At 40.7% G+C, this 23,775-nt stretch overlaps 1 protein-coding gene across 20 annotated transcripts in view; it reads right to left on the reverse strand.

Moving 5' to 3' along the window:
- map4k3b (mitogen-activated protein kinase kinase kinase kinase 3b) overlaps positions 1-23,775 on the reverse strand; it is a 288,964-nt gene that overhangs the window by 24,507 nt on the left and 240,682 nt on the right. For 10 of the 20 annotated variants that reach the window (XR_013499674.1, XM_078230175.1, XM_078230182.1 and 7 more), the window contains 4 exons: positions 14,968-15,009; positions 14,095-14,179; positions 13,925-14,004; positions 13,662-13,722 (listed from right to left, as the gene is read on the reverse strand). Coding sequence is in view for 18 of the 20 variants with exons in the window: in XM_078230175.1 (XP_078086301.1) it covers positions 13,662-13,722; positions 13,925-14,004; positions 14,095-14,179; positions 14,968-15,009 (268 nt within the window). In the remaining 2 variants the exon portion in view is untranslated. The remainder of the gene's footprint in view (positions 1-13,661; positions 13,723-13,924; positions 14,005-14,094; positions 14,180-14,967; positions 15,010-23,775) is intronic. The other 10 variants (XR_013499675.1, XM_078230171.1, XM_078230180.1 and 7 more) reach the window with 1 other exon arrangement.

The raw sequence follows: 23,775 nt of genomic DNA on the forward strand, positions 1-23,775 counted from the left end.
ATCCGATAAACTCTGCCCTTTATTCTCCAAGCAACAGTTTGGAAGAAGTCAGTAATTTAAGGGACTTGAATTATGCAATTGCCCTATGGTTATAACAAGTGAGAGAGACCAGGAGACCAGGGGTTATGTTTAGAGATAAAGGTCTTGAGGGCATCTATCTGTAACATTCATAAGGAGGTGATGAAATGACTGAAGCAGTTTAAACATATACACATTGTCAAAATTTCTAATATTGTAGTTTGAACAAAGAATCAGACACCTCATTGGACAACTGTCGCTTAAAGTGGATTTTGATGTGACAGAAAGAATGAACTTATCAATGAAACAGCCTACCTACCCTGGAAAGACAGGTGTATTGTAATTGGGCATTACACTGTTCAAATCTAATAAAGATGTTGGTGCTTAATTTGAGCTTTTAAGTGCTATCTCATTATTTCTCATAATTATCATGTCTGAATAATAAAGTGACCTGTCAGGGGTAGAAGGTTAGGTCTAAGCATTGTAAGACCTAACTTTTTGATCAAGATTTTGGTCTTAGCTCTAATATAACTCCTTATGTGGCTCAATGCCAAACTTAGTTGGGTAATGCCCTCATGAACCATGTTAGGTCATTTCTGTTATGTATGTAGTTGGGGTGTTATGCTCCTCTAAGAGAGTGGGTTAGGTGACCTGGGGGAACAAGGTCCACCCAGGGTGGAGCTTGGGGGAAATCAGTCTTGGACTGACTGTGCACCTGTTAAGGCATTCAATAAACCGCTCCTTGTTTGAATTATACCAACGTACCTTGTGATGGCTTATAGTTTATAATTAAACCCAAACATCATAACTGGCGACAAGGCTGAGTCATGGCTACTGACTGTGTGTTACAACTGTTTTTGATGTCGCACAGACTTCGAAAATGGCGCATATTGATGAAGTAGCATGGCAGACTTGCAGGGAACAGGCCCAAGTGTTGGGGGAAGCGACTCAGACTACAGTCGTTGCCTGGGAAAAAAAAGGTATTCGCCGGGGAGTGAGCCGAAAACAGCGATCATGAGGGGACTTGGGCTGCAGTCGACAGAGAAAGTAGTGAGAGGATCACTAGCATATTTGGTGAGGAAGCAGCTGGCGCGAAGAGCACAAAACGAGGGGACTCGAGCTGCAACCAGAAAAACCCACAGAGAAAAGGAACAGCGTGAGGTGCTGAGAAACCATTTTGCACCCAAGCCACTAATGATTGTGGAACATTTTCATTTTTTATAAACGGGTACAGTAAAAAGGAGAGTCCATCGCTCAATTTGTGTCTGTTTTAAAAAGATTTGCGGAGTATTGTGAATTTGGAGGGTTTCTCCAAATTCGTAGGATGTTTTGCATAACCGTTTAATTTGTGGCTTCCACCATGAAGCCATTCAACAGAAGCTATAAACGAAGAAAATCCTGGATTTCAGGGTAGCTTTTGAAATAGGTATCGTGATGGAGTTGGTACCATTGAAGCAACGTAGGGTGGGTGTCAGTGCCCAATGGCATAAAGTAGCGGAAGCTCAGCAGAGTGTGGTGCCTATCGCAGAATGCTGCCATTGACGAAGAGTCAATGTGTTGGACTCGTGAAGCCCAATGCCACAGATATAAGTGGGTGGGTCACATTGCCCGAAATTGTCAGACACAACCCAAAGAAGAGAAGGGAAGTTGAAAAGAGACAACCCAGAGGACAAGGCATAAGGTACATGCCACCAGCCAGGAAGAAGACAGGAAGACAGCCGAATCTGCAGAGGAAGCAGAAGAGCCAAAATCAGCTGAATTTCAGTTAAACATCCTATTAGTACAGAGAGAAGCTGGTCAGTTCTGTGTCCTTCCCAAGATAGAGGGAAAGACAATTGAGATGGAGGTGGACACGGGCGCAGCAGTGTTGCTGATTCCCAATACACTGTATAAAGAAAAATTAAGGGCACTGTTGAAACCTGCCAAGATTACTCTACATACATACACAGAATAAGTGGTGCCATTGAAGAGCTATGTAGTAGCAAAAATACAGCCAAGGGATCACTGTGCTGAGTTATCACTGTATGTAGTTAAATGTGACTACCCTGCTTTATATTTGGACGCTCCTAGTTGCAGAAAGTGAAGTTAAATTGGGGTGTCATGAATAGGCTCGAGGACTCAAAAACAAGTCCACAAAATGTCCTGCACAAGCATAAGGATGGGTTCAAGGGACTCTGGGAGAGATGAATGGGGTCGAAATTAAAATTTGGTTGAAGCCGGAGGCTCATCCAAGGAGTATGAAGGTGCATCCGGTACCGTACGTCATCTGATTTAAAGTGAAGGCGGAATTGGAACGACTGGTGAACATAGGAGCATTTGAACCAGTAACCACCAGCGAAAAGGCCACTCTAATTGTCCCGGTTTTAAAAACAGATGGCACTGTTAGAATCTGTGGCGACTTTAAGGTCAAAGTCAGCCTAAGTGCACGGATTATTACCCACTTCCCCTCACTGAAGACTGTTCAGTGGACTGGCAGGGGGAACGAATTTTCAAATATGTTCCCGCTTGGAACCTAGAAATCACGTACGTCTCCCAGGAAGATAAGATGCCAATGTCCTGCGACCCAGGTGCAGATGCTATCCGGAATGACCCGGTTTTAAGCCAAGGGATAGACTTAGTCCTGAGAGGGAGGACGAGTCATAGAAACCAGCCAAATTTGAGTCCCTACCTTTCCAGGAGGTGGGAGTTGTCCGTATCGGATGGATGTCTATTGTGGGGGATGAGAGCTGTCATTCCTCTCCCACTAAGACAAAACCCATGTGCACCAAGGGCATCCTGGCGTGGTGTGAATGACAGAGATTGCTCTGAGCTATTTTTGGTGGCTGAATGTGCACTCCCAAATTGAGAAGACAGCAGGATCTTGCGAGTCCTGCATATTAGTAAGGAAGGCGCCGCCCTTGTTGCCCCTTCACCCATGGGAATGACCCCAATCTCTGTGGCAGTGGATCCACATCGATTTTGAAGGTCCAGTTGAAGGACAGATGTTATTGGTAGTAGTGAATGCCCATTCCAAGTGGCCCGAGTGGCGGATATGAAGTCAGGGTCGGCGGAAGTGACGAGATGAAATATTTGCAGATTCGCGAACCCCAAAAAAGTTGAGAGTGACAATGGGCCTCAGTTTGTGGTGAAGGAGTTCAGAGAGTACCTTGACCACCACGGAGTCAGACAGGTGAAGTCGGCTACATATCACCCGGCGGACAAATTCTTCCAAACCTGAAGCAGGCATTGAAAGCTCCACAAGGGGAGGGTTCACTAGGACGACGAGTAAACAGATTCCGCAGTATGTATCGTAATACGTCACATGCGACGGCCAAATGTTCGCCGACATCTTTAATGTTTAACAGTCACTTGAGGACCACGTTTGACCTGCTGCGGCCAGAAAGACCAGAGAGCTGGCAGAGAGAAATCAGGAAGGACAGATGGCCAGAAGGGCGGGCAATTCCAAGTCGAAAATATTTCAAAGGGGAGAGACCATCTTGGCCTGGAATTATACGTCTGGAGAAAAAAGGATCCCAGTGACAGTGGTGGCCGAAACAAGGCCATTGTCGTATACGGTGCAAACCAGGATGAACTGGTCCAGCTGAGGCATGCAGACCAGCTGGTTGCCGCACCTCATAAATGGGGAGAATTTCTCCAAGATGCCAAATTATTTTGGATGGAGCCAGGGGAACTGGCCTAGCCAAGTGTCACCGAGCCAGGGGTAGTCTTATTGGACAGGAAATGGTGGCAACATCCAAGGAAAATAGAAACCAACCTGAGGGATTAGCAACCATTGAATAGTTGGAGCTTCTGGAAATTTGGGAGATGATACTGGAGAAGACTCCTGAGATAAGGCAACGATTGTCTAGGAACCACCTGCTGTCCCACAGAGAGACTGATCATGTTGATGTAGACACTGTTTGGGTGTTTTGCATGCTTTTCCATGTTTCCCTGTATATAGTTCTGGTGTGGTCTATATGCTGGGTTCAATACCCACTTAATATTTAAAGTACGTTTCCATGTTATCAATGGGAGTTTTGAAATAAGTGGGGAGAGTTGTTATGTATGTAGTTGGGGTGTTATACCCCTTCAAGAGAGTGGGCCAGGTGACTCAGGGGAACAAGCACCAGGGAAGTCAGTCTTGGACCGACTGTGCACCTGTTAAGACATTCAATAAACTGCTCCTTGTTTGAATTATATCGACCTACCTTGTAGTCTATTTATAATTCATAATTAGACCCAAACATAATAATTTCACTATGTTGCAGCAACTAATTTACATACATATAGCAAGTTCCACAAACAGCAATGTGATAATGACCAGATAGTCTGTCTTATTAACACTGATGGTGAAACTTATCAGGATACCAGGGAGAACTCCCCGATGCAAAATAGTATCATAGGATCTTTCATGTCCATCGCGAGGGCAGGTTAATGTGGCTTCAGTTTAATTTCTCACCTGAAAGTTAGCACCTGCAACACCCCAGGAAGAAGTTTAACAACACCAGGTTAAAGTCCAACAGGTTTATTTGGTAGCAAAAGCCACACAAGCTTTCGAGGCTCTGAGCCCCTTCTTCAGGTGAGTGGGAATAGGATCCCAGCTTGGATGAACTTTATGACTCAGAGATTTGAGTGCTTCCACTGAGCCACATCTGAAAGAAGGACTTCTGTTTGCAGACAGCAGTCAACACCAGGATCATGCAGATCAAAGGCCGATGCTCATATTACATTTTTATTTTAATCAAATTTGAAGTGTTATGCAATGTATTTTGGCAAAATGTTATGAATAATGCATATATTTGGGGGGGGGGGGGGACAAGAGACCAGGGTTCAGGCCTGAGCTTGCAATGAAACTGGCCTTAGTGTCCAGGGATAAAGGGCATGGAAGAGGAGAAAGAGGGAAGAGTACCTACCACTCTAACAGCATTCCATAGGATTTTAGAAAAACAAACTTTGTCCATCTTTCGTTCCTATTTCTTAATCAATTCATTATTTTAGATATTTATGCAAATATATACTGACTACACACCTGCTTACACTCATGTAAAATTAGCCAAGTGTTTAGCTTTCAATAAGAATTAGGCGAGGGGATAAAATTCAAGAGTTCTGAAAATATGTTATAATCAAACTGAAATTTAAGTAAATTGTAAATATCTGAAGTACAGTAAAATCCATGCTTAATGGTGTCATTGCATTCGTGAAAAACTTTTAAGCAAAACAATAATAAGCGAACCAGATTTACAACTAAAGTTAGATTCTGTAGGACCTTTCTCCTCAGGAAAAACGTTAAAACTTGTATACTGAAATACTATACATTGCTAAATCTTATATTCGTAATGCCTCCCGTGCACCACCTATCCTGCTGGTCAACCCTCCCGCTTCTCCCCTCTCACAGTTGCCTACCCACCCGCTCACTGCACATACCTTACACTCTCCACACAACGTGCTCTCTGATCCTACCACTGGCCTACTCACCCTCTCACTAACCCTCCCATTATTTGCCTCTCCCACTCACCAATTCCCTCGTTCATAGCAAGAGCTCGGGAGATGAGCAGTGAGAATGAGGAACAGCAGCTTCGGAGTGAGAGCAACTTGAATTGCAAGGCCTCAGAGGGAAGCTGCAACTGGGCGAGTCAGCTGGCAGGAGAGGCCACTTCAAAATGACTGATTGAGTCATGTGATCCCATGTCATACATGATGCAAAACAACGTTCAAAAGCACCAGCGTTGAACTGAATAGCTTAAAACGCAGGAGCTTAACCTCCGCCTAACCACATACCTGCAACATCACCAAGATAACCTATTTCCACTCTCATAAAATTGTCCTCAGCTCACCTACACCTGAAATCCCCAACCATGCCTTTGTTACCACTTAACTTGCTTAAATCAATATACTCCTAACTCTCACATTCTATGCCCCATTACTATGAGATCCTTTAAATTATGCTGCCCGTATCCTTATTTACACCAAGCCCTATTCTCCCGATTAAGCAATGTCTAGATTTTAAAAGTCTCACCCATTTTCAAATCAGTCACTGGCTTTGTCTTTGGGCAGCATGGTGGCACAGTGGTTAGCACTGCCGCCTCACAGCACCAGGGTCCGAGGTTCGACTCCCGGCTTGGGTTACTGTCTGTCTGTGCGGAGTCTGCATGTTCTCCCCATGTCTGCATGGGTTTCCTCCGGTTGTCGCAGTTTCCTCCCACAGTCCAAATGATGTGCTAGTTAGGTGCATTGACCATGCTAAATTCTCCCTCACTGTACCCGAACAGACGCTGGAGTGTGGTGACTAGAGGATTTTCACAGTAACTTCATTGCAGTGTTAATCTAAGCCTACTTGTGACACTAATAAATAAACTTAAAACTTAAACCCATCACAGTAAGGTTGATTGGCCATGCTAAATTGCCCCTTAGTGTCTCAAGATGTGTAGGCGAGGGGGATTAGCAGGGTAAATATGTGGGGTTTCGGGCTGGGTGGGATTGTTGTTAGTGCAGGCTTGATGGGCCAAATGCACTCCACCTGCACTGTAGGGATTCTATTCTATGATTTCAATACAGTAATCTTCTTTTGTCACATAGCCCTCCAAAATATCCACACTCCTGTAATTGTTGGCTACTTGAACATCCCTAATTTAATCACTCCACTAGTGGTCCTGCCTTCAGCTGTCAAAGCTTCAAACTTTGAGAATTCCCTTCCTAAACCTCACCACCTCCCTTTCAACCTTTAATACATTAAACCTACCTCTTGGACCAAGCTTTTGATATTCTGTACTTAATATCTCCTTACCTTATTCAATGCCAAATTTTGCATTATAATACTCCTTTGAAGTCCCTTGGGACATTTTATGCTAAGGTGCAATACAAATACAAGTTGTTTTAAATGGAAAAGGAGGCCATGGTTACTGTAATCAGATTTCTCCTGTTGTCCCTGCCCTTACTTGAATGCTTTCCTTTAGTTGTCAATTTCTCTGCACAGTGGGATAAGTGCGTGAGACTTTTGGGAACAAGCTAATATCCATATGCCTCAAATTGCCTCACAAAGAAAGTCACTGGATTGGTTTTCATCATCAATGCTGAAGTTCTGCCCAGGATTCTAATTTGAGCAACAAGAAGAAATGTCCTCTCGAGATCCAGAATTTTTTATTGCAACAGAAACTATTTCTAGAATGCTTTTCAAAGTTTCTTGAAAGTTTCCAGTTGGGATATCTCCAAGTCTTACCAGGAGGCCTTGCTATTCAAGCACAGAACGGGCTTGAATACAGATTACTGACAGGCTGTCAACTAAAAGATGCTGTTTTCTTAACAAAAAGCACATTACGCATCAATTTAGCTAACAATATCCACCTTGAGACAAACATCCTGTAATATTTGTTAGTTTGCATCATAGAAACTGCCTGCAAGATTCTATAACTGTTGAGGTATCTTTGCCTGAGAGGTCTCGGCTACAGCAAATCTCATATACACATTACCTCAGTAAATATTACAACGTATGTAAATATTTCTCTCTCTTGGACAAATGGGCTCTGACAAAATAGCTTAAAAATATTTTGCATCAACTAGAACCTTATTACCCAGGAGTCAGTAAAACATTGGCTCTGAAAGTTGCCAAAATAGTGAATGAGAATATAGCATAAAGACTAGAAGATTGTACATAATGGCCTCAATATACCTGTGTCTCAGGTGATCGTGATATAAAAGTGTGAAAATTTCAGATGGTGTCAAATATTATCCCCTTTTTAAAAAAGTCTAAACTTACCCCTGCTTTACTTATTTGATTTATTTTTGGAAATACTGATTTTTCTGAGTTTTGAAGTATGACACCAAACCCTCCACTAGCAATCCACCCTGAGCACGTTCCCTAACAGGGAACATTCCAGAATGATTCCATTGACAAGAGGTGAGAAATGGAGACAACTTCAAACTAACCAAAAAGTTGTTCCACACAAAAAAAACACAAAGCATCAGAACTTTCTGAAGTCATGCACCCTCTAGTGCACAACAAACGGGCTGGTTCCTCACTCAAAAAATGAAAATCAAAATATAACTAATAAATCTAAGAACGAATTGAGGAGAAACATCTGGGAAAGAAAACTGAGAAGGTGGAACTCGGCTCCACATGGAATGGTTGAGGCATACCACATAGATAAATGAGAGAGAAAGGGAGAGATGCGTTGATATATCAGATGAAGTAAGGTGGGAAGAGACTCATATGTAGCATAAACAGCAGCAGAGACCTGTCGGGCCAAATGACCTGTATGCTGTAAAATTTATCACAAACGTATGTAAATTCATCACAAAATTGTTTCTTCTATAAACAATGGGGAGTACTCTGAACAACAGGTACTCCACCTAACTGACTTTTCCCTGCAAGTAAAACAAACTCCAGTCAGTCTGAGGGGATCACAAGCACAATAGGCTATAGGACAAACTCAACTGCCTCAGTGGTAATATCTAGCAAAATGTTATCACTTGCTTACAGTATGGTCCAAAATACAATACAGGAATTGGATGTGAATATTCAAACTTACACACAAACATTTAATAATGCAACAAAGCATGGTGTAACTTTTCCCAAATCACCAAAAGGAAATGAATCATGTAGTGATTATATATAAAGGACTACTACCTTCATTTGTTTGAAATGGCAAAGCGCTACAATGTGACTGAAGGGGCTGAAACTTAGGGGCGATGTGGTCCCTGCCATTGCCACCCACCTCACCTCCTCCACTACACCCTTTACAATGGCCTGTAGCATTTTCCCCACTGCCAACATCAGGCAGACTGCTTTATAATTTCCTGTTTTCTCACTACCTGCCTTCTTAAATAGTGTGGTCATATTAACCACGCTTCAACCCGCAGGAACTGTTTCAGAGTCTATGGAACCTTGGAAGATGACCACCAATACATCATTATTTTCAGGGCCACTTTAAGTATTCTGGAGATGTTGATTATCAGGCCCTGAGGATTTATCAGCCTTCAATCCCATCAATTTCCCAATATCATTTCCCTACTAATACTGATTCCCTTCAGTTCCTCCCTCTCATTAAACCGTGTTCCCCAACATTTTTGGTGTGATATTTGTGTCATCCTTTGTGAAGACAGAACCAAAGTATGTATTTAGTTGGTCAGCCATTTCTTTGCTCACCATTATAAATTCCCTGTTTGTGACTGTAAGGGACCTATATTTGTTTTCACCAATTTTTTTCTCCTCACATACCTACAGAAGCTTTTGCAGTCAGTTTTTATGTTCCCCACAAGCTTACTCCCGTAATCTATTTCCCCTTCTTAATCAATCCCTTTGTCCTCCTCTGCTGAATTCTAAACTTCTCCCAATCCTCAGGTTTGTTGTTTTATTCTTGCCAATTTGTATGCCTCTTTCTTGAGTCTAATACAATCCCTAATTTCCCTTGTAAGCCATAGTTTGGCCACCTTTCCCATTTTATTATTGCACCAGACAGGAATGAAGAAGTGTTGCAATTCACCCATGCGTTCTCTGAATGTTTGCTATTGCCTATCCACCTTCATCTCTTTAAGTAATGTTTCCCAATTCATCATAGTCTACTCGTGCCTCATACCATCACAGTTTCCTTCATTAAGATTCAGGACCCTAGTCTCAGAATCAACTACATCACACTCCATCCTGATGAAGAATTCTATCATGTTACGGTCACTCATCCCAAGGGGTCACAACTAGATTGCCAATCATTCCTTTCTTATTACACCATACCCAGTCTAGGGTGGCCTGTTCTCTTGTTGGTTCCTCAACCTACAGGTCCAGAAAATCATCCCATATACATTCCAGGAATTCCTCCTCTATGGTATTGTTACTAATTTGATTATTCAATCTACATTAAAGTCACCCATAATTACAGACGTTCCTTTATCACATATATCTCTAAGTTCCTGTTTAATGCCATCCCCAACATTACCACTACAGTTTGAGGGTCTATTTCTAACCCCACTAATACTTTTTGCCCCTCGGTGTTTCTCAGCACTACCTATACAGATTCCACAGCGTTGGAGCTAATATCTTCCTTCACTAGTGCATTCATTTCCCCTTAAACCAGCTTTGCAACCGCACGGCCTTTTCCTTTTTGACTATCCTTCCTAAATACTGACAATCACCGAATGTTCAGTCCCCATCCCTGGTCACCCTGCAGCTATGTCTCCGTAATCCTGACTATATTATACCCGTTTATATCCATTTGTACGATTAATTCATGGTGGCTTGCATCCCAGGTTGCTAAGGGAAGTGGGGTGGAGATCTTCCGTATATACAGGAGAGATGCCATGGAATTTCAAGTGATAAATATGATACATCTGTTCAAAGGATGCAAGGACATTTCTACTAATAAGAGGCTGATCAGTTTAATGCCAGTGGTAGGTAAGGTTTTGGGAAAAATAATTAAGCAAAATACTGAAAAGTACTCAAACTCTTCAAGTAAAGAAAACCAGCACTAATTTTAAAAAGGCAGATCCTGCTTGATTCATCTAATTGAGTTTTTTGATGAAGTAACAGAGAAGGTTGACAACGCGAATACAATGTCATCTAAATGCATTTTTCGAAAATATTTGACAAAGCACCACATAAAAGACTGGTTAATAATAACACTGTGGCTAATAAAATAGGGAAGTCTGTACCAGCTTGGATAAAATATTGGCTTAAGAACAGAAAACAGATAACGACTGCAATATAAAAGCAAAATACTGCAGATGCTGAATCTGAAACAGAAACAGAAATTGCTGGAAAAACTCAGCAGGTATGGCAGCATCTGTGAAGAGAGAAAATAGAGTTAATGTTTCGAGTCCATATGACTTCTTTGAAACTTTGCCAAATGCTACCAGACCTGCTGACTTTTTCCAGCATTTTCTGTTTTTGTTTCAGATAATCATGGTAAAAGGTTGTTTTTCAAGCTAGAAGGGATGGCACAGTGGCTAGCACTGCTGCCTTATAGCGCCAGGAACCCAGGTTCGATTCTGGTTCTGGGAAACTGTGTCGATTTTGCACGTTCTCCCCGTGTCTGTGTGGGTTTCCTCCGGGTTCTCTGGTTTCCTCCCACAGTTCAAAGATCTGCAGGTTAGGTGAATTGGCCATGCTAAATTACCCCTTAATGTCCCAAGATGTGTAGGTTAAGGGGATTAGTGGGGTAAATATGTGGAATTACGGGGATAGGGCCTGGGTAAAATAAAAAAGGTGTGTCGGTACAGACTCAATGGGCCAAATGGCCTCCTTATGCACTGTAGGGATTTTATGATTCTAAGATGATAGACAATGATGGTCCCCAAACGCCAATGCTAGGAGCATTGCTTTTTCGATACTTCGATATTGCTGATAATACCAAACTTGGAAATGTGAACAGTGAAGACAATTATAATTGATTGCAACTGGCTAGAACAATGGGCAGACAAGTGGCAGATGGAATTTTAGACAGAGAAGAGTGCGGAATTTTGACAGAAGAGATAAGGAGAGGTAATATTAATGGTGCTGTTCTGAAAAGTGTACAAAAGAGGGATTTGAGGGTTCATGTGCATAGACCTTTGAAGACAGAAGGAAATATTGAGAGAGCAGTTACCAAAGCTTATGGGATCTTGGGCTTCATATATTAAGGTACTGGGTACAAAAGTAAGTTCTGTTGAACTTTTATAAAACACTTATTTGGACATAGAGTACTGCATCCAGTTCTGATCACCAGACTTTATGAAGGTCTGTAAGAGGGTACAGAAGAGATTTACCAGAATGGTTCCAGGGATGAGGAATTTTAGCTACAAGGTTAGGTTGAAAAATTTGGGGTTATTTTTTGAGCAGCAAGGAAGCTGATGGGAGGTCTGATAGAGGTGTACAAGATAAAGACAGGTATAGACAAGGTAGACAAAAAAAGGGTTGTTGCCCAAAACTGATGGTATGAGGACAAGATTTTTGTGAAGTGATATGGCAGGATGTGAGGGAGACTATTTTTTAAAAACACATTTGAAAGGTGATGACTTGGAACTCACTGCCTACGATGGTGGTAGAAGCCAAGATCATCAATGATTTCAAAAGAAAATTGGATAGACACTTTGAGGAAATTAACTACAGGACTGCTGGGTAAATAGAGAGGAATGGGACTGACTGGATGAGAACATAGAACATAACAGCACAGTACAGGCCCTTCGGACCTCGATGTTGCGCCGACCAGTGAAACCAATCTAAAGCCCCTCTAATCTACACTATTCCAATATCATCCATATGTTTATCCAATAACCATTTGAATGCTCTTAATGTTGACGAGTCCACTACTGCTGCAGGCAGGGCATTCCACGCCCTTCCTACTCTCTGAGTAAAGAACCTTCCTCTGACATCTGTCCTATATCTATCACCCCTCAATTTAAAGCTATGTCCCCTCGTGTTAACCATCACCATCCGAGGAAAAAGGCTCTCACTATCCACCCTATCTAATCCTCTGATCATCTTGTATGCCTCTATTAAGTTACCTCTTAACCTTCTTCTCTCTAACGAAAACAACCTCAAGTCTCTCAGCCTTTCCTCATACGATCTTCCCACCATACTAGGCAACATCCTGGTAAATCTCCTCTGCACCCTTTCCCAATGCTTCCACATCTTTCCTATAATGTGGCAACCAGAACTGTACGCAATACTCCAAGTGCGGCCACACCAGAGTTTTGTACAGTTGCAGCATGACCTCATGGCTCCGAAACTCAATCCCTCTACCAATAAAAGCTAACACACCGTATGCCTTCTTAACAACCCTATCAACCTGGGTGCCAACTTTCAGGGATCTATGCACATGGACACCCAGATCCCTCTGTTCATCCACACTACCAAGTATCTTACCATTAGCCCAGTACTCTGTATTCCTGTTACTCCTTCCAAAGTGAATCACCTCTCACTTTTCCGCATTAAACTCCACTTGCCACCTCTCAGCCCAGCTCTGCAGCTTATCTATGTCCCTCTGTAATCTGCTACTTCCCTCCGCACTGTCTACAACTCCACCGACTTTAGTGTCATCCGTAAATTTACTAATCCATCCTTCTACGCCCTCATCCAGGTCATTTATAAAAATGACAAACAGCAGTGGCCCCAAAACAGATCCTTGCGGTACACCACTGGTAACTGAACTCCAGGATGAACATTTCCCATCAACCACCACCCTCTGTTTTCTTACAGCTAGCCAATTCCTGATCCAAATCACTAAATCACCCTCAATCCCATGTGTCCGTATTTTCTGCAATAGCTTACCATGGGGAACCTTATCAAACGCTTTGCTGAAATCCATATACACCACATCAATCGCTTTACCCTCATCCACCTCTTTGGTCACCTTCTCAAAGAACTCAATAAGGTTTGTGAGGCATGACCTACCCTTCACAAAACCGTGCTGACTATCCCTAATCAAATTATTCCTTTCTAGATGATTATAAATAGAACATAGAACATTACAGCGCAGGATTGGTCTACAGGGATCCAGTATGGACTCAATGAAAAGAATGATGGCCTCCTGAACCATAATTACTCGCTCTTAAAGCAAGAGTAATTCTTGTAAAATATTATTTGTTATATAAAGATCTTTATAGGTTGCAAAGGTCATTTTCTGTTATTGCCTCTTATACAAAAGGACGGCTAAAATGGTTTATAGAGTTTCAGATATAAAAATTTGTATGAAACTTACCAGATATTGAAAGTAATGCATTGTTCATTACATACAGCCACGTGCACCTTCTTTGGACAAGCTGAAATGAAGCACATTGAGCAGCTTAGAGATTAAGATGTAGAAGATATTATATTCCTGCCAACCCTCAAAACTCCCCATAGTGAAGCAAATCAATTTGTGATCTATTTGAATACACAACTTAATTTTTGAGGAGGATTTTGGGAAGTACAGCAACAGTTCAAATGTTAAACATCGTTCAAAATAAATAAATTGACATTTACCTGCTCCATTGATGTTTCATGTAATTCATTAAGGTTTAAAGTGTAAATGCCTTCTTCAGCACCAAAAATGAGGTACTGGTCTATAGAGGGAGAAGTATAAATAACTAAATTAAGAAAGCAGAAATCAAGAATTAAAAATTCTAATTTTTAGTTCTGGAAATGGCAAATACCTCTTGTGTCTGGATTAATCCATGATGTTGCACAGTGAATTTTCAGAGGGCAACCATTGAAAACCTTAGAGAAACAAGCACCCATCTGGAAAAGATTGGTTTAATTTCAGTTTTATTTAAAATAGCACTGTATTTGGTCACTTTATATGATGATTACAAAATGAAAAAAAATACAGGGTACCATCAGTGGAGTGGGGGTATTCGACTCCTACACATTCTGTCGGTAATATTTCACTGAACTTGTTCTTCCTTTTACTTACTGAGACCAAATATTGCACAAAAATAGACCATAGTTGATAATGCACAACTTTCCGAATTGGCAATCACAATGTTTTAATTTTGTAATTGGATAGTGATAGCCTTTTGGATAGTGATAGCCTTTTTCCTCTGATGGAGAAATCCAGCACGAGGGGGCATGGCTTTAAATTGAGGGGGGGTAGTTATAGAACCGATGTCAGGGGTAGGTTCTTTACCCAGAGGGTGGTGAGGGATTGGAATGCCCTGCCAGCATCAGTAGTAAATGCGCCTAGTTTGGGGGCGTTTAAGAGATCCGTAGATAGGTTCATGGACGAAAAGAAATTGGTTTAGGTTGGAGGGTCACAGTTTTTTTTTAACTGGTCGGTGCAACATCGTGGGCCGAAGGGCCTGTTCTGCGCTGTAATGTTCTATGTTCTATGTTCTATGTTCTAGCACTGTCCCTGAAAAATTATAGGAAATGTGACATTTTCATACTACAGCCACAGCAAAAGTATTTTGTAATTAGTTTTGTTTAATTTTCATCCACCATGCTAGGTCCATGTGTCACAGCATGTTATTGGTTAAATTATCCAGTTCTGTATTTGGATTCCTACTACACCTACTTCCAGCTTTTACCTTTTTTGGCTGCAAATTTATTTCATAGTGTGGTATTACCGCCTAAAAAAATCAGAACAAAATAATATGAACCATATTCCTGTTAAAAACTTGCTGTGTATTTCACTTCAAATGTTGTATTTAAGTTAGAAACAGTATACATTTTGATGATGTGTCATTACTGTAAAAATCTCCATAAGTCTTTGGGATTGCTGATGGCTATCCCCTCTACTGTCAACTTATTTGTGCTGTAGGTGATTAAGCATCCTTCAGGACTTTTTAACATTAATTCAGGTTCTCCAGGAATTATTTTGTTCCTTCTTCATATAAACTGCCTTCCTCAACCATTATCCAACCCATCTGCTATTGATTGAGCTATATGTTCGGTCACAACCCTTAGTGCAAGCAATTTCCAGTTCTCTCAAAGCAAAATACTGAATCATACCTTGATCTCCCTCAGGAAGGGCAATCCTTACTCAAATTATTGAAGAACTATTTTATTCATGCCTCGCATTAAGCCAATCAACAATCACCAGCTTTTCAATTGGCACAACAAGAGCATTTTCCCATCTAGCAACATTCTTAGTCTGTTTTCTCCAATGGAACTCCACATCTTTTACATTGCCAGCTCTACTCTTGAGAATCTTCAACTCCTCTCTCAAATGACCCTACTCCTCAACAACTTTTAAGTCCAAGGAAGCCCTGGGCATCCAATACTTGAAAATTACTCTGCACTCTAACATTTTATTTGCAGACCTAGGCATAAGATAAAGGCTACTGCCCAATGATAACTAATCTCACATCTCTAGTTTCTGTCAATCTTCCTCTCATTCTCTAATTAATCACATTACTATGGTGACTGATCCCCTGAATAGTTTGACTTCTTCTAAACTTTGAAAGTCATAAATACATTCACCCTTCCTCCTCCCTGAATCTTCACAATTTTTCCATAATTCATTCTTTCTCAGGATCTCAAAACTGTGCGACTACTTTCATCACCCAAGCTTTTCTTTTATCTTGTAATTTAAAGGCTTACTAAAATTCTAAACATGGCATTACCTAATCATTGCATCTGTAGTTACCTCGTTTTCTCTTCTACTTTCGTGATACCCTGTACTATGGTCTTGGTTCTCCAAGGCATTTTAATTAAAAATTTTCACAATAGTTACTTTGCAAATCCAACCTAGGTAGTTATTTTCAGAATTTCTTTAAAATTAGAAATGCATCCTGGAGGAGGGAGTTAAAATAGTTGGATTACAAAATCATCAAACTGTCCTCAGTTTTTTATAATTTGGACAGCTTTGTTCCATTTTTATGAAAGCAGCTCAATAGATTTAATGATAGAATATTCTGTGTGACTAAACAATGTAAAAGCTGTGTAAAAGTAACCCTCTGGAAAAAGTCAAAGCTGGCGAAATTGAATTTCACAAATACTTCTCAATTTAAATGAAAGCTTTGCCTTTATATAATATCTGCAGTAAATGCAGTGAAAGCTATATTACATTAAACAATAGTGAGAAAAATAAAAACACATATTTTGAAGTGATGAACCCAAAATGATTAACAGATAAATAGACCATCATCTGCTATTTGGACAAGGACAATCACTGGATCGATGTCTTAAGTTAACTGATCTCAGCTGGAGCCATGGTAGAACACTAAATTTAACCTCTGTATTTAAGCTATGGAAACAAAAAATGAATCAATCAGGAATCCTACTCATTATTCTGATCTCCATGATCTTTATTCATAAGTCCACGTGACCAGTAAGTAAGGGTAGGGTTGACTATTATCCCCTCCAGAATCTACTAACTTGAGTCAGTCAATAGAAGGCAACCAACTTCGAAACCATACAACAGCATGATCTGCTACCTTTAGAAGGGAAAATATTGAGGGGGAGGAAGGACAAGGGAAAAGGACAAATAGCTGGAATGCAAGTTCACACCCCTGGAAGGTTGTTCAGGTAGATGAAAATAATCCAGCATGGCTATTTGTAATAAAATCTGAGATACAACACATGGTCTCACACAGCAGTTAAAACTATGAATTGACCAGATTAAAAAAGTTACTTGTAATACAGTCGCACACGAGGTGACCCATGTGTTAGAATGTATAATCTCATTTTATATGTACTGTTAGTTGTTAAGCATTGAAACACCAAAAAGAGCACAGCTAAAATGTTTAAGTCTAAACTTAAAGTAGGTCACATTGATTACATGGTGACAGTAAAAGTAGTCCTCTGAAAAGACGGAAAATGGTGCTGCTGTTTCAATGCTTGGGGCATTGCATTCTTTTGCAGTTGTTTATGAATCTGATTAACTATGTTAAAAGCTGAATTTGTTTTAATTATAAGTTATTGAAATGAATATTATGGATAGATCATTTTGTGAAGATGATTTAGCTGCAAAATCTGCTGAGAGTTATCAACCACCCAGAATTGTCCTGGAGTCTCCAGGAATTGAAGATTAATCTGCAGTACACTGCAACAAGCAAAACCATGGGGAGAGTTAAGAATCATCTAATGGAATTATGATGAGTCTGTCTGTTTTCCAATTGTCGGAAGAGGACAGGCCATTCAAGAAAGAGCATGTTGGGCAACCAATAAAATGTATGTGGGGGCAGATAGTGGAGACTGAAGGCCACATAATAACACCTCCAGGAATGAGTCCAGCCAGAGATGGCAACTACAGAGCCTGCACCATTGATGACTATTGTTAGTTCAGTTGTTCTGAGAGGCTTGGTGGCTGTTTCGCTTCCCTCATAGACCTGGTCCAGAAGAGGGAAACTCTGTAGAAGGCCATTTCACTGGTTGAATGCACAATGATGCAACAACTCCCCTGCTAATACAGAGAGCTGCATAAGGCAAACCCTGGGGTATGTGTACATTGTGTTTGAGAATGCAAGGAATCTTTGGTTGCACACTCTTCAACGCAAGACAATTTTGAAACCAGATTTTCACAGTGCATCTTAAATGCCTATGGCAAATAATGCTCTAAAGTTAATGCAAAGTTACAATTCTTGAACTTGATGTACAAGTGTAGTCCCATTTTTGGAGAAGCCAGCTATTACAACATCAACGTTTAGTATCATTGTTCTGCCTCATCTCAGCTCACGTTTTTCCAAATATGCATCATTGCCCAAAAAGCTGGATAATTTCCTGCTGTTAATTTAGTTGCCAATTAAGAAAAACTTTGGAATGTAATGAATTGTAGAGTTTGGTTCCTTATGATCATATAGACCAGCATTGGAAAACATTGATAAACACATCTCAAACACACAAAATGCATTTATTCAGTAGGCTATCTTAAACCATTTATAGCTTCTTGGCACAAACGTCAACTCCAATACATTTATCAGTTTAGCATCAAAGGAAGCAACTGTGAGAATATCCACATTGGGTTCTCCTCCTTTACTGTTAACATTTGTTGGCTGTTTGATGTTTGTTTTCATATTTCCTTAATAGTTTTCTATCCGAACTCTTGAGTACTTACATGCTCTTTCTGCTGTTACAAATCTAAAGCTTTACTTAGTTAAGTGCAACTGTGGCATTTGTATGAGTGATATGATGTAACACCAGTAGCAAATGCTGGAAATGATCCAATTCAGGAGTGTGTAACCTTCTTACTTCTAAGGACCCCTCCAACATTAGAAAAATTCCATAGGACCCGCGTAACGCAAGTTTTTTTTTCTGTATAAAAATTAGTTATACGATTGCACATTTATTATTTTTATTTTACTGTGAAACTTATTTTGGTTTTGAACAATAATTGTCAAGACATGGAGGTATCAAATTAAACATTTAGACGTATCTGGTATTTACTGCATGTTTATACAAGTTTTCTTGTTCTTTATAATTTTTCTTGCTCCTTCTGGTTTACCTTTTTCCTGGTGAGGTTACTACAATATTACTCTCATTAGCAAAACATCACTGAAGCTAAACTGTGGCAGAGATTGGTAGAGTTCTGCTGAAGATGGTAGAATGTGATGACTTAAGTTGGTAGGTTAGTATTGTGGTTGCTAAAACTGTAATCTGATGTTGATAGAGTTCTGCTTAAGTTAGTTGACCGTTGCCAAGGTTGGTAGAGTTATACTGAAGTTACTAGACTATCACTAAAGTTGAAAGTGGCACAAACCACTAAGAGTACTAATGCAACCAATGATATTGATGACAATAGAATTTCTCGTTCTCCTCTTGCCCCTTACTAATGAGGAGAGCACGTCCACTTAAACTAAAATTAAACCTTTGGCAACATGGTGGTGGTGGTGGGGTTATGGGGGGGGGGGGGGGGGGGGGGAGGCGTTTATAGGGTAGTTTCCACAGTGGATCCAAAAATCATTTAGAAATGTCCTCTGGAAGTCATGGGAATTTATTAATTTTGGTGGACTCCTTGAAACTGCCATGCAGACCACTTGAGGGCAGCAGAATCCCAGTTGAGAACCTCCTGATCTAATCTGTAATATAATTTGTGACCTAATTTCAAGTGATGCATATATAGTCACAAGCCATTGGTGCTGAAGGTGCAAATGGCACACAAATATACAAGTTAGGAGCAGGAGTAAACCACTTGGCCCATTGAGCCTGCCCCGCCATTCAAGGTGATCATGGCTGATCCGATTGTAACCTCAACTCCGCATTCCCACCTACCCCTGATGAATTTCCATCCGCTTGCTTATCAAGAATCTATTTAGCTTTGTCTTAAAACACTATTCAAGAGGCAGTGGGAGCAGAATTCCAAATACTTACGACCTTCAAGAGAAAAAACTGTTCCTCATTTGTGTCTAAAACGGGCGACCACTTATTTTAAACAGTGACTGAGTTAGTTTAGGAATCTATCTCTGATCTGCTTCCAGCGCATGTACATCTGTCCTTAAATAAGACGACCAATACTGTACACAATACTCCAGACGTGATCTCGCCAGTGCCCTGTGTAACCGAAGCATAATCTCTCTACTTTTTTTATAATTTCCCCTCACAATAAATGATAACATTCTATAAGCTTTCCTAATTACTTGCCGTATCTGCATACAAACCTTTTGTGATTCACACATTTAGGCACCTATCACTCTGCACCTCAGAGCTCTGTAATCTCTCACCATTTAGATAACAAGCTTCTTTTTTATTCTTCCTGCCAAACGGTGGCACAGTGGTTAGCACTGCTGCCTCAGTGCCAGGGACTCGGGTTCGATTCCCGGCTTGGGTCACTGTCTGTGCGGAGTCTGCACGTTCTCCCCGGGTCTGTGTGCGTTTCCTGCAGGTGCTTCAGTTTCCTCCCACAGTCTGAAAGACGTGGTTAGGTGCATTGGCCATGTACCCTCAGTATACCCGAACAAGCGCTGGAGTGTGGTGACTAGGGGATTTTCACAGTAACTTCATTGCAGTGTTAATGTAAGCCTACTTGTGACACTAATAAATAAACTTTAAAGACGAGACAATTTCATATTTCTCCCCCATTTTACTCAATTTGCCAGAGCTATGCGCATTCACTTAACCCACCTATATTTCTTTGTAGTCTCCTTATGTCCCCTTCACCACTTACTTACCTACCTATCTTTATATCATTAACAAATTTAACAACCATATCTTCAGTCCCTTCATCCAAGTCATTATATAAATTGTAAAAAGTTGAGTCCCCAGCCCTGTGGACACCGCTTGTTGCATCTTGCCAACCAGAAAATTATCCACATCTACAAATGCGAGGTAATGCATTTTGGTAGATTGAACCAGGGCAGGACTTACTCAGTTAATGGTAGGGCATTGGGGAGAGTTACAGAACAAAGAGATCTAGGGGTACATGTTCATAGTTCCTTGAAAGTGGAGTCACAGGTGGACAGAGTGGTGAAGAAGGCATTTGGCATGCTTGGTTTCATCGGTCAGAACATTAAATACAGGAGTTGGGACGTCTTGTTGAAGTTGTACAAGACATTGGTAAGGCCACACTTGGAATACTGTGTGCAATTCTGGTCACCCTATTATAGAAAGGATAATATTAAACTAGAAAGAGTGCAGAAAAGATTTACTAGGATGCTACCGGGACTTGATGGATTGAGTTATAAGGAGAGGCTGAATAGACTGGGACTTTTTTCTCTGGAGCGTAGGAGGCTGAGGGGTGGTGTTATAGAGGTCCATAAAATAATGAGGGGCGTAGATAAGGTATATAGTCAATATCTTTTCCCAAAGGTAGGGGAATCTAAAACTAGAGGGCACAGATTTAAGGCGAGAGGGGAGAGATACAAAGGTGTCCAGAGGGGCAGTTTTTTCACAGAGGGTGGTGAGTGTCTGGAACAAGCTGCCAGAGGTAGTAGTAGAGGCTGGTACAATGTTATCTTTTTAAAAGCATTAGATAGTTACATGGGTATAGAGGGATATGGGCCAAATGCGGGCAATTGGGATTAGTTTAGGGGTTTTTAAAAAAAAATAAAAAGGGCGGCATGGACAAGTTGGGCCAAAGGGCCTGTTTCTCTGCTGTAAACTCTGACTACTTTTTGTTTCCTAGCCAATCTTCTAACCATGCCAATTTGTTACCCATTCACCATGAGCTTTTATTTTCTGCAATAACCTTTGTTGTGGCATCTTAGCAAATGTCTTCCAGAAATCTAAGAATACATCCACCAGTTCTCCTTTATCCACAGCACATGCCATTTCCTGAAATAACTCCCATAATTTGTACATAATTTCCTTCTTGTTCATGTTGTTTCTGTCTGATTACTGTGACTTTTTCTAAGTGTCCTGCCATAAAAATCTTTAATAATAGCGTCAAACATTTTCCCTATGACAGTTGTCAAACTAACGCTACCTCTCTTTTCAAATAAAGGAGCTACATTTGCTATTTTCCAATCTAATAGAACCTTCCCCAAAACTACGCAATTTTGGAAAATTAAAAATATTGCATTGACTATCTCACTAGCCACTTCTTCTAAGACCGTATGATGAAGTCCATCAAGACCTGAGGATTTATTAGCCCACTGCTCCAACAATTTGACAATTTGTTCACCACTTCTGAGGTGATTGTAACTTTGAGTTCCTTCCTCTGTTCCATTTCCTTATTTACATCTGTTGCTGGATGTTCCTTGCATCTATTATAATGAAGACCAACACAATATATCATAGAATCCCTAAAGTGCAGAAGGAGGTCAATTCAGCCCATCGAGCATGCACTGACAGCAATCCCACCAGGCCCTTCACCCATAGCCCACATACTAACCCTGTCAATCCCATGATATTAAAGGACAATTTACCATGGCCAATCCACCTAAGCCACATTTCTTTGGACTGTGGGAGGAAACCGGAGCACCCAGAGGAAACCCATGCAGACACAGGTAGAAGGTGCAAACTCCATACAGACAGTGACCTGAGGCCTGAATCAAACCCAGGTCTCTGGCACCGTGAGACAGCAGTGCTAACATTGTGCCAACCATTGTGCCACTATGCCGCCCAACTAATCTGCCATCTCCTTATTCTCCATTAGTAATCCCACAGTCCCTTTCACCATCGCTCACTTTGTTAACCCTTTTGTTTTAAATATCTATAGAAACTCTGTTTTTATATTTGTAACTAACTTTCTCTTGCACTAATTTTTCCCTTCTTATTCATCTTTTAGTCATTCTTTGCTGTTTTTCATATTCTGTCCAATCTTCTGAGCTGCCTCCCACCAGTTCAATAATATACTTCTTTAAAAATTGATACTGTCTTTAATTTTTTTGGTTAACCATAGCTTCCCCTTGGAATTGTTCTCTCATTGGAATGTATCTATCTATTCTGAAATATCTGTCACTGCACCTCTATAACTGAAGCATTGCCTCTACTTTAGCATTCAATCCCCCTCACAATGAATGATAACGTTCTATCAGCTTTCCAAATTAATTAAATAAGCTTTGCACAATACCAGGTCTAATATAACCTGCTCTCTGCTTGGTTCCTGAACATGATGTCCTAAGAAACTATCCCAAAAACATCCTCATCTAGGCTATCTTTGGCCACCTGAGTTTTCTAATCTATATGTAGATTAAAATTTCCCCATCATTATCACTGTAACTTTCTGACAAACTCACATTATTTCTTCCTTTGCACTCCATCCTACCACATGGGTACTGTTATAGTGCCTGCTCACCACTCCCACAAGTGACTTCTAGCCTTTATCATTTCTCATCTCTACATCCTGGTTTCCTGAATTTGTCATCCCTCTATAATCATTTGGTAGTACAGAACTTGAGTACTACTGAAAGAAAAAGAAGCATGTTGAAGCTTTTTGTCTTGCACTCATTAGGGCACTTTGCAAGAATGCAAGAATACAAGTATAAGGGGAAAACAATTTTTACTGAGTCCTGACTGGTTGGCAAATAGATTTTGATTGGTAGAGGTATTGCGATGGAGAATGCACCAGTTGACCGTGACTGACAGTAAACTGTTAGGCATTGTTTGAAATCTAAACCAGACAGATTGACAAATTGAGAAATGAATCAGCAAATGGCTACTACGTATTTTGTTTAGATGAAACAGGCACAATGTGTGTACAGGTTCTTTCTGTCTGCAAAGAACAGGGCCCTGTGTATTAATATTTGTAGCTTCCAGTATCATAATGGCACTGAAGTTTGTATAGCACATTACTCATTTGTGTGATGAGCAAAATGTTCTTTTTTGTTTGATGGTAACACCCTGTTAGTGGTGAACCACTCATGTTACTACTGCAAAGTAGCAGCATGAAACAGCAAGCTTCATCTGTGGCTCAAATGTAGAGATACCTTGTTCTTCCTCAATAATCTGAGATAGACTGGTTGCTTTTCTGAGCCAAAAGTAATGGCCTCAGGCCCATTCATGAATTTGCCTGATTT

The sequence above is a fragment of the Mustelus asterias genome, chromosome 15 (genome assembly GCF_964213995.1).
Source record: "Mustelus asterias chromosome 15, sMusAst1.hap1.1, whole genome shotgun sequence".
Classification (NCBI taxonomy): Eukaryota; Metazoa; Chordata; class Chondrichthyes; order Carcharhiniformes; family Triakidae; genus Mustelus; species Mustelus asterias.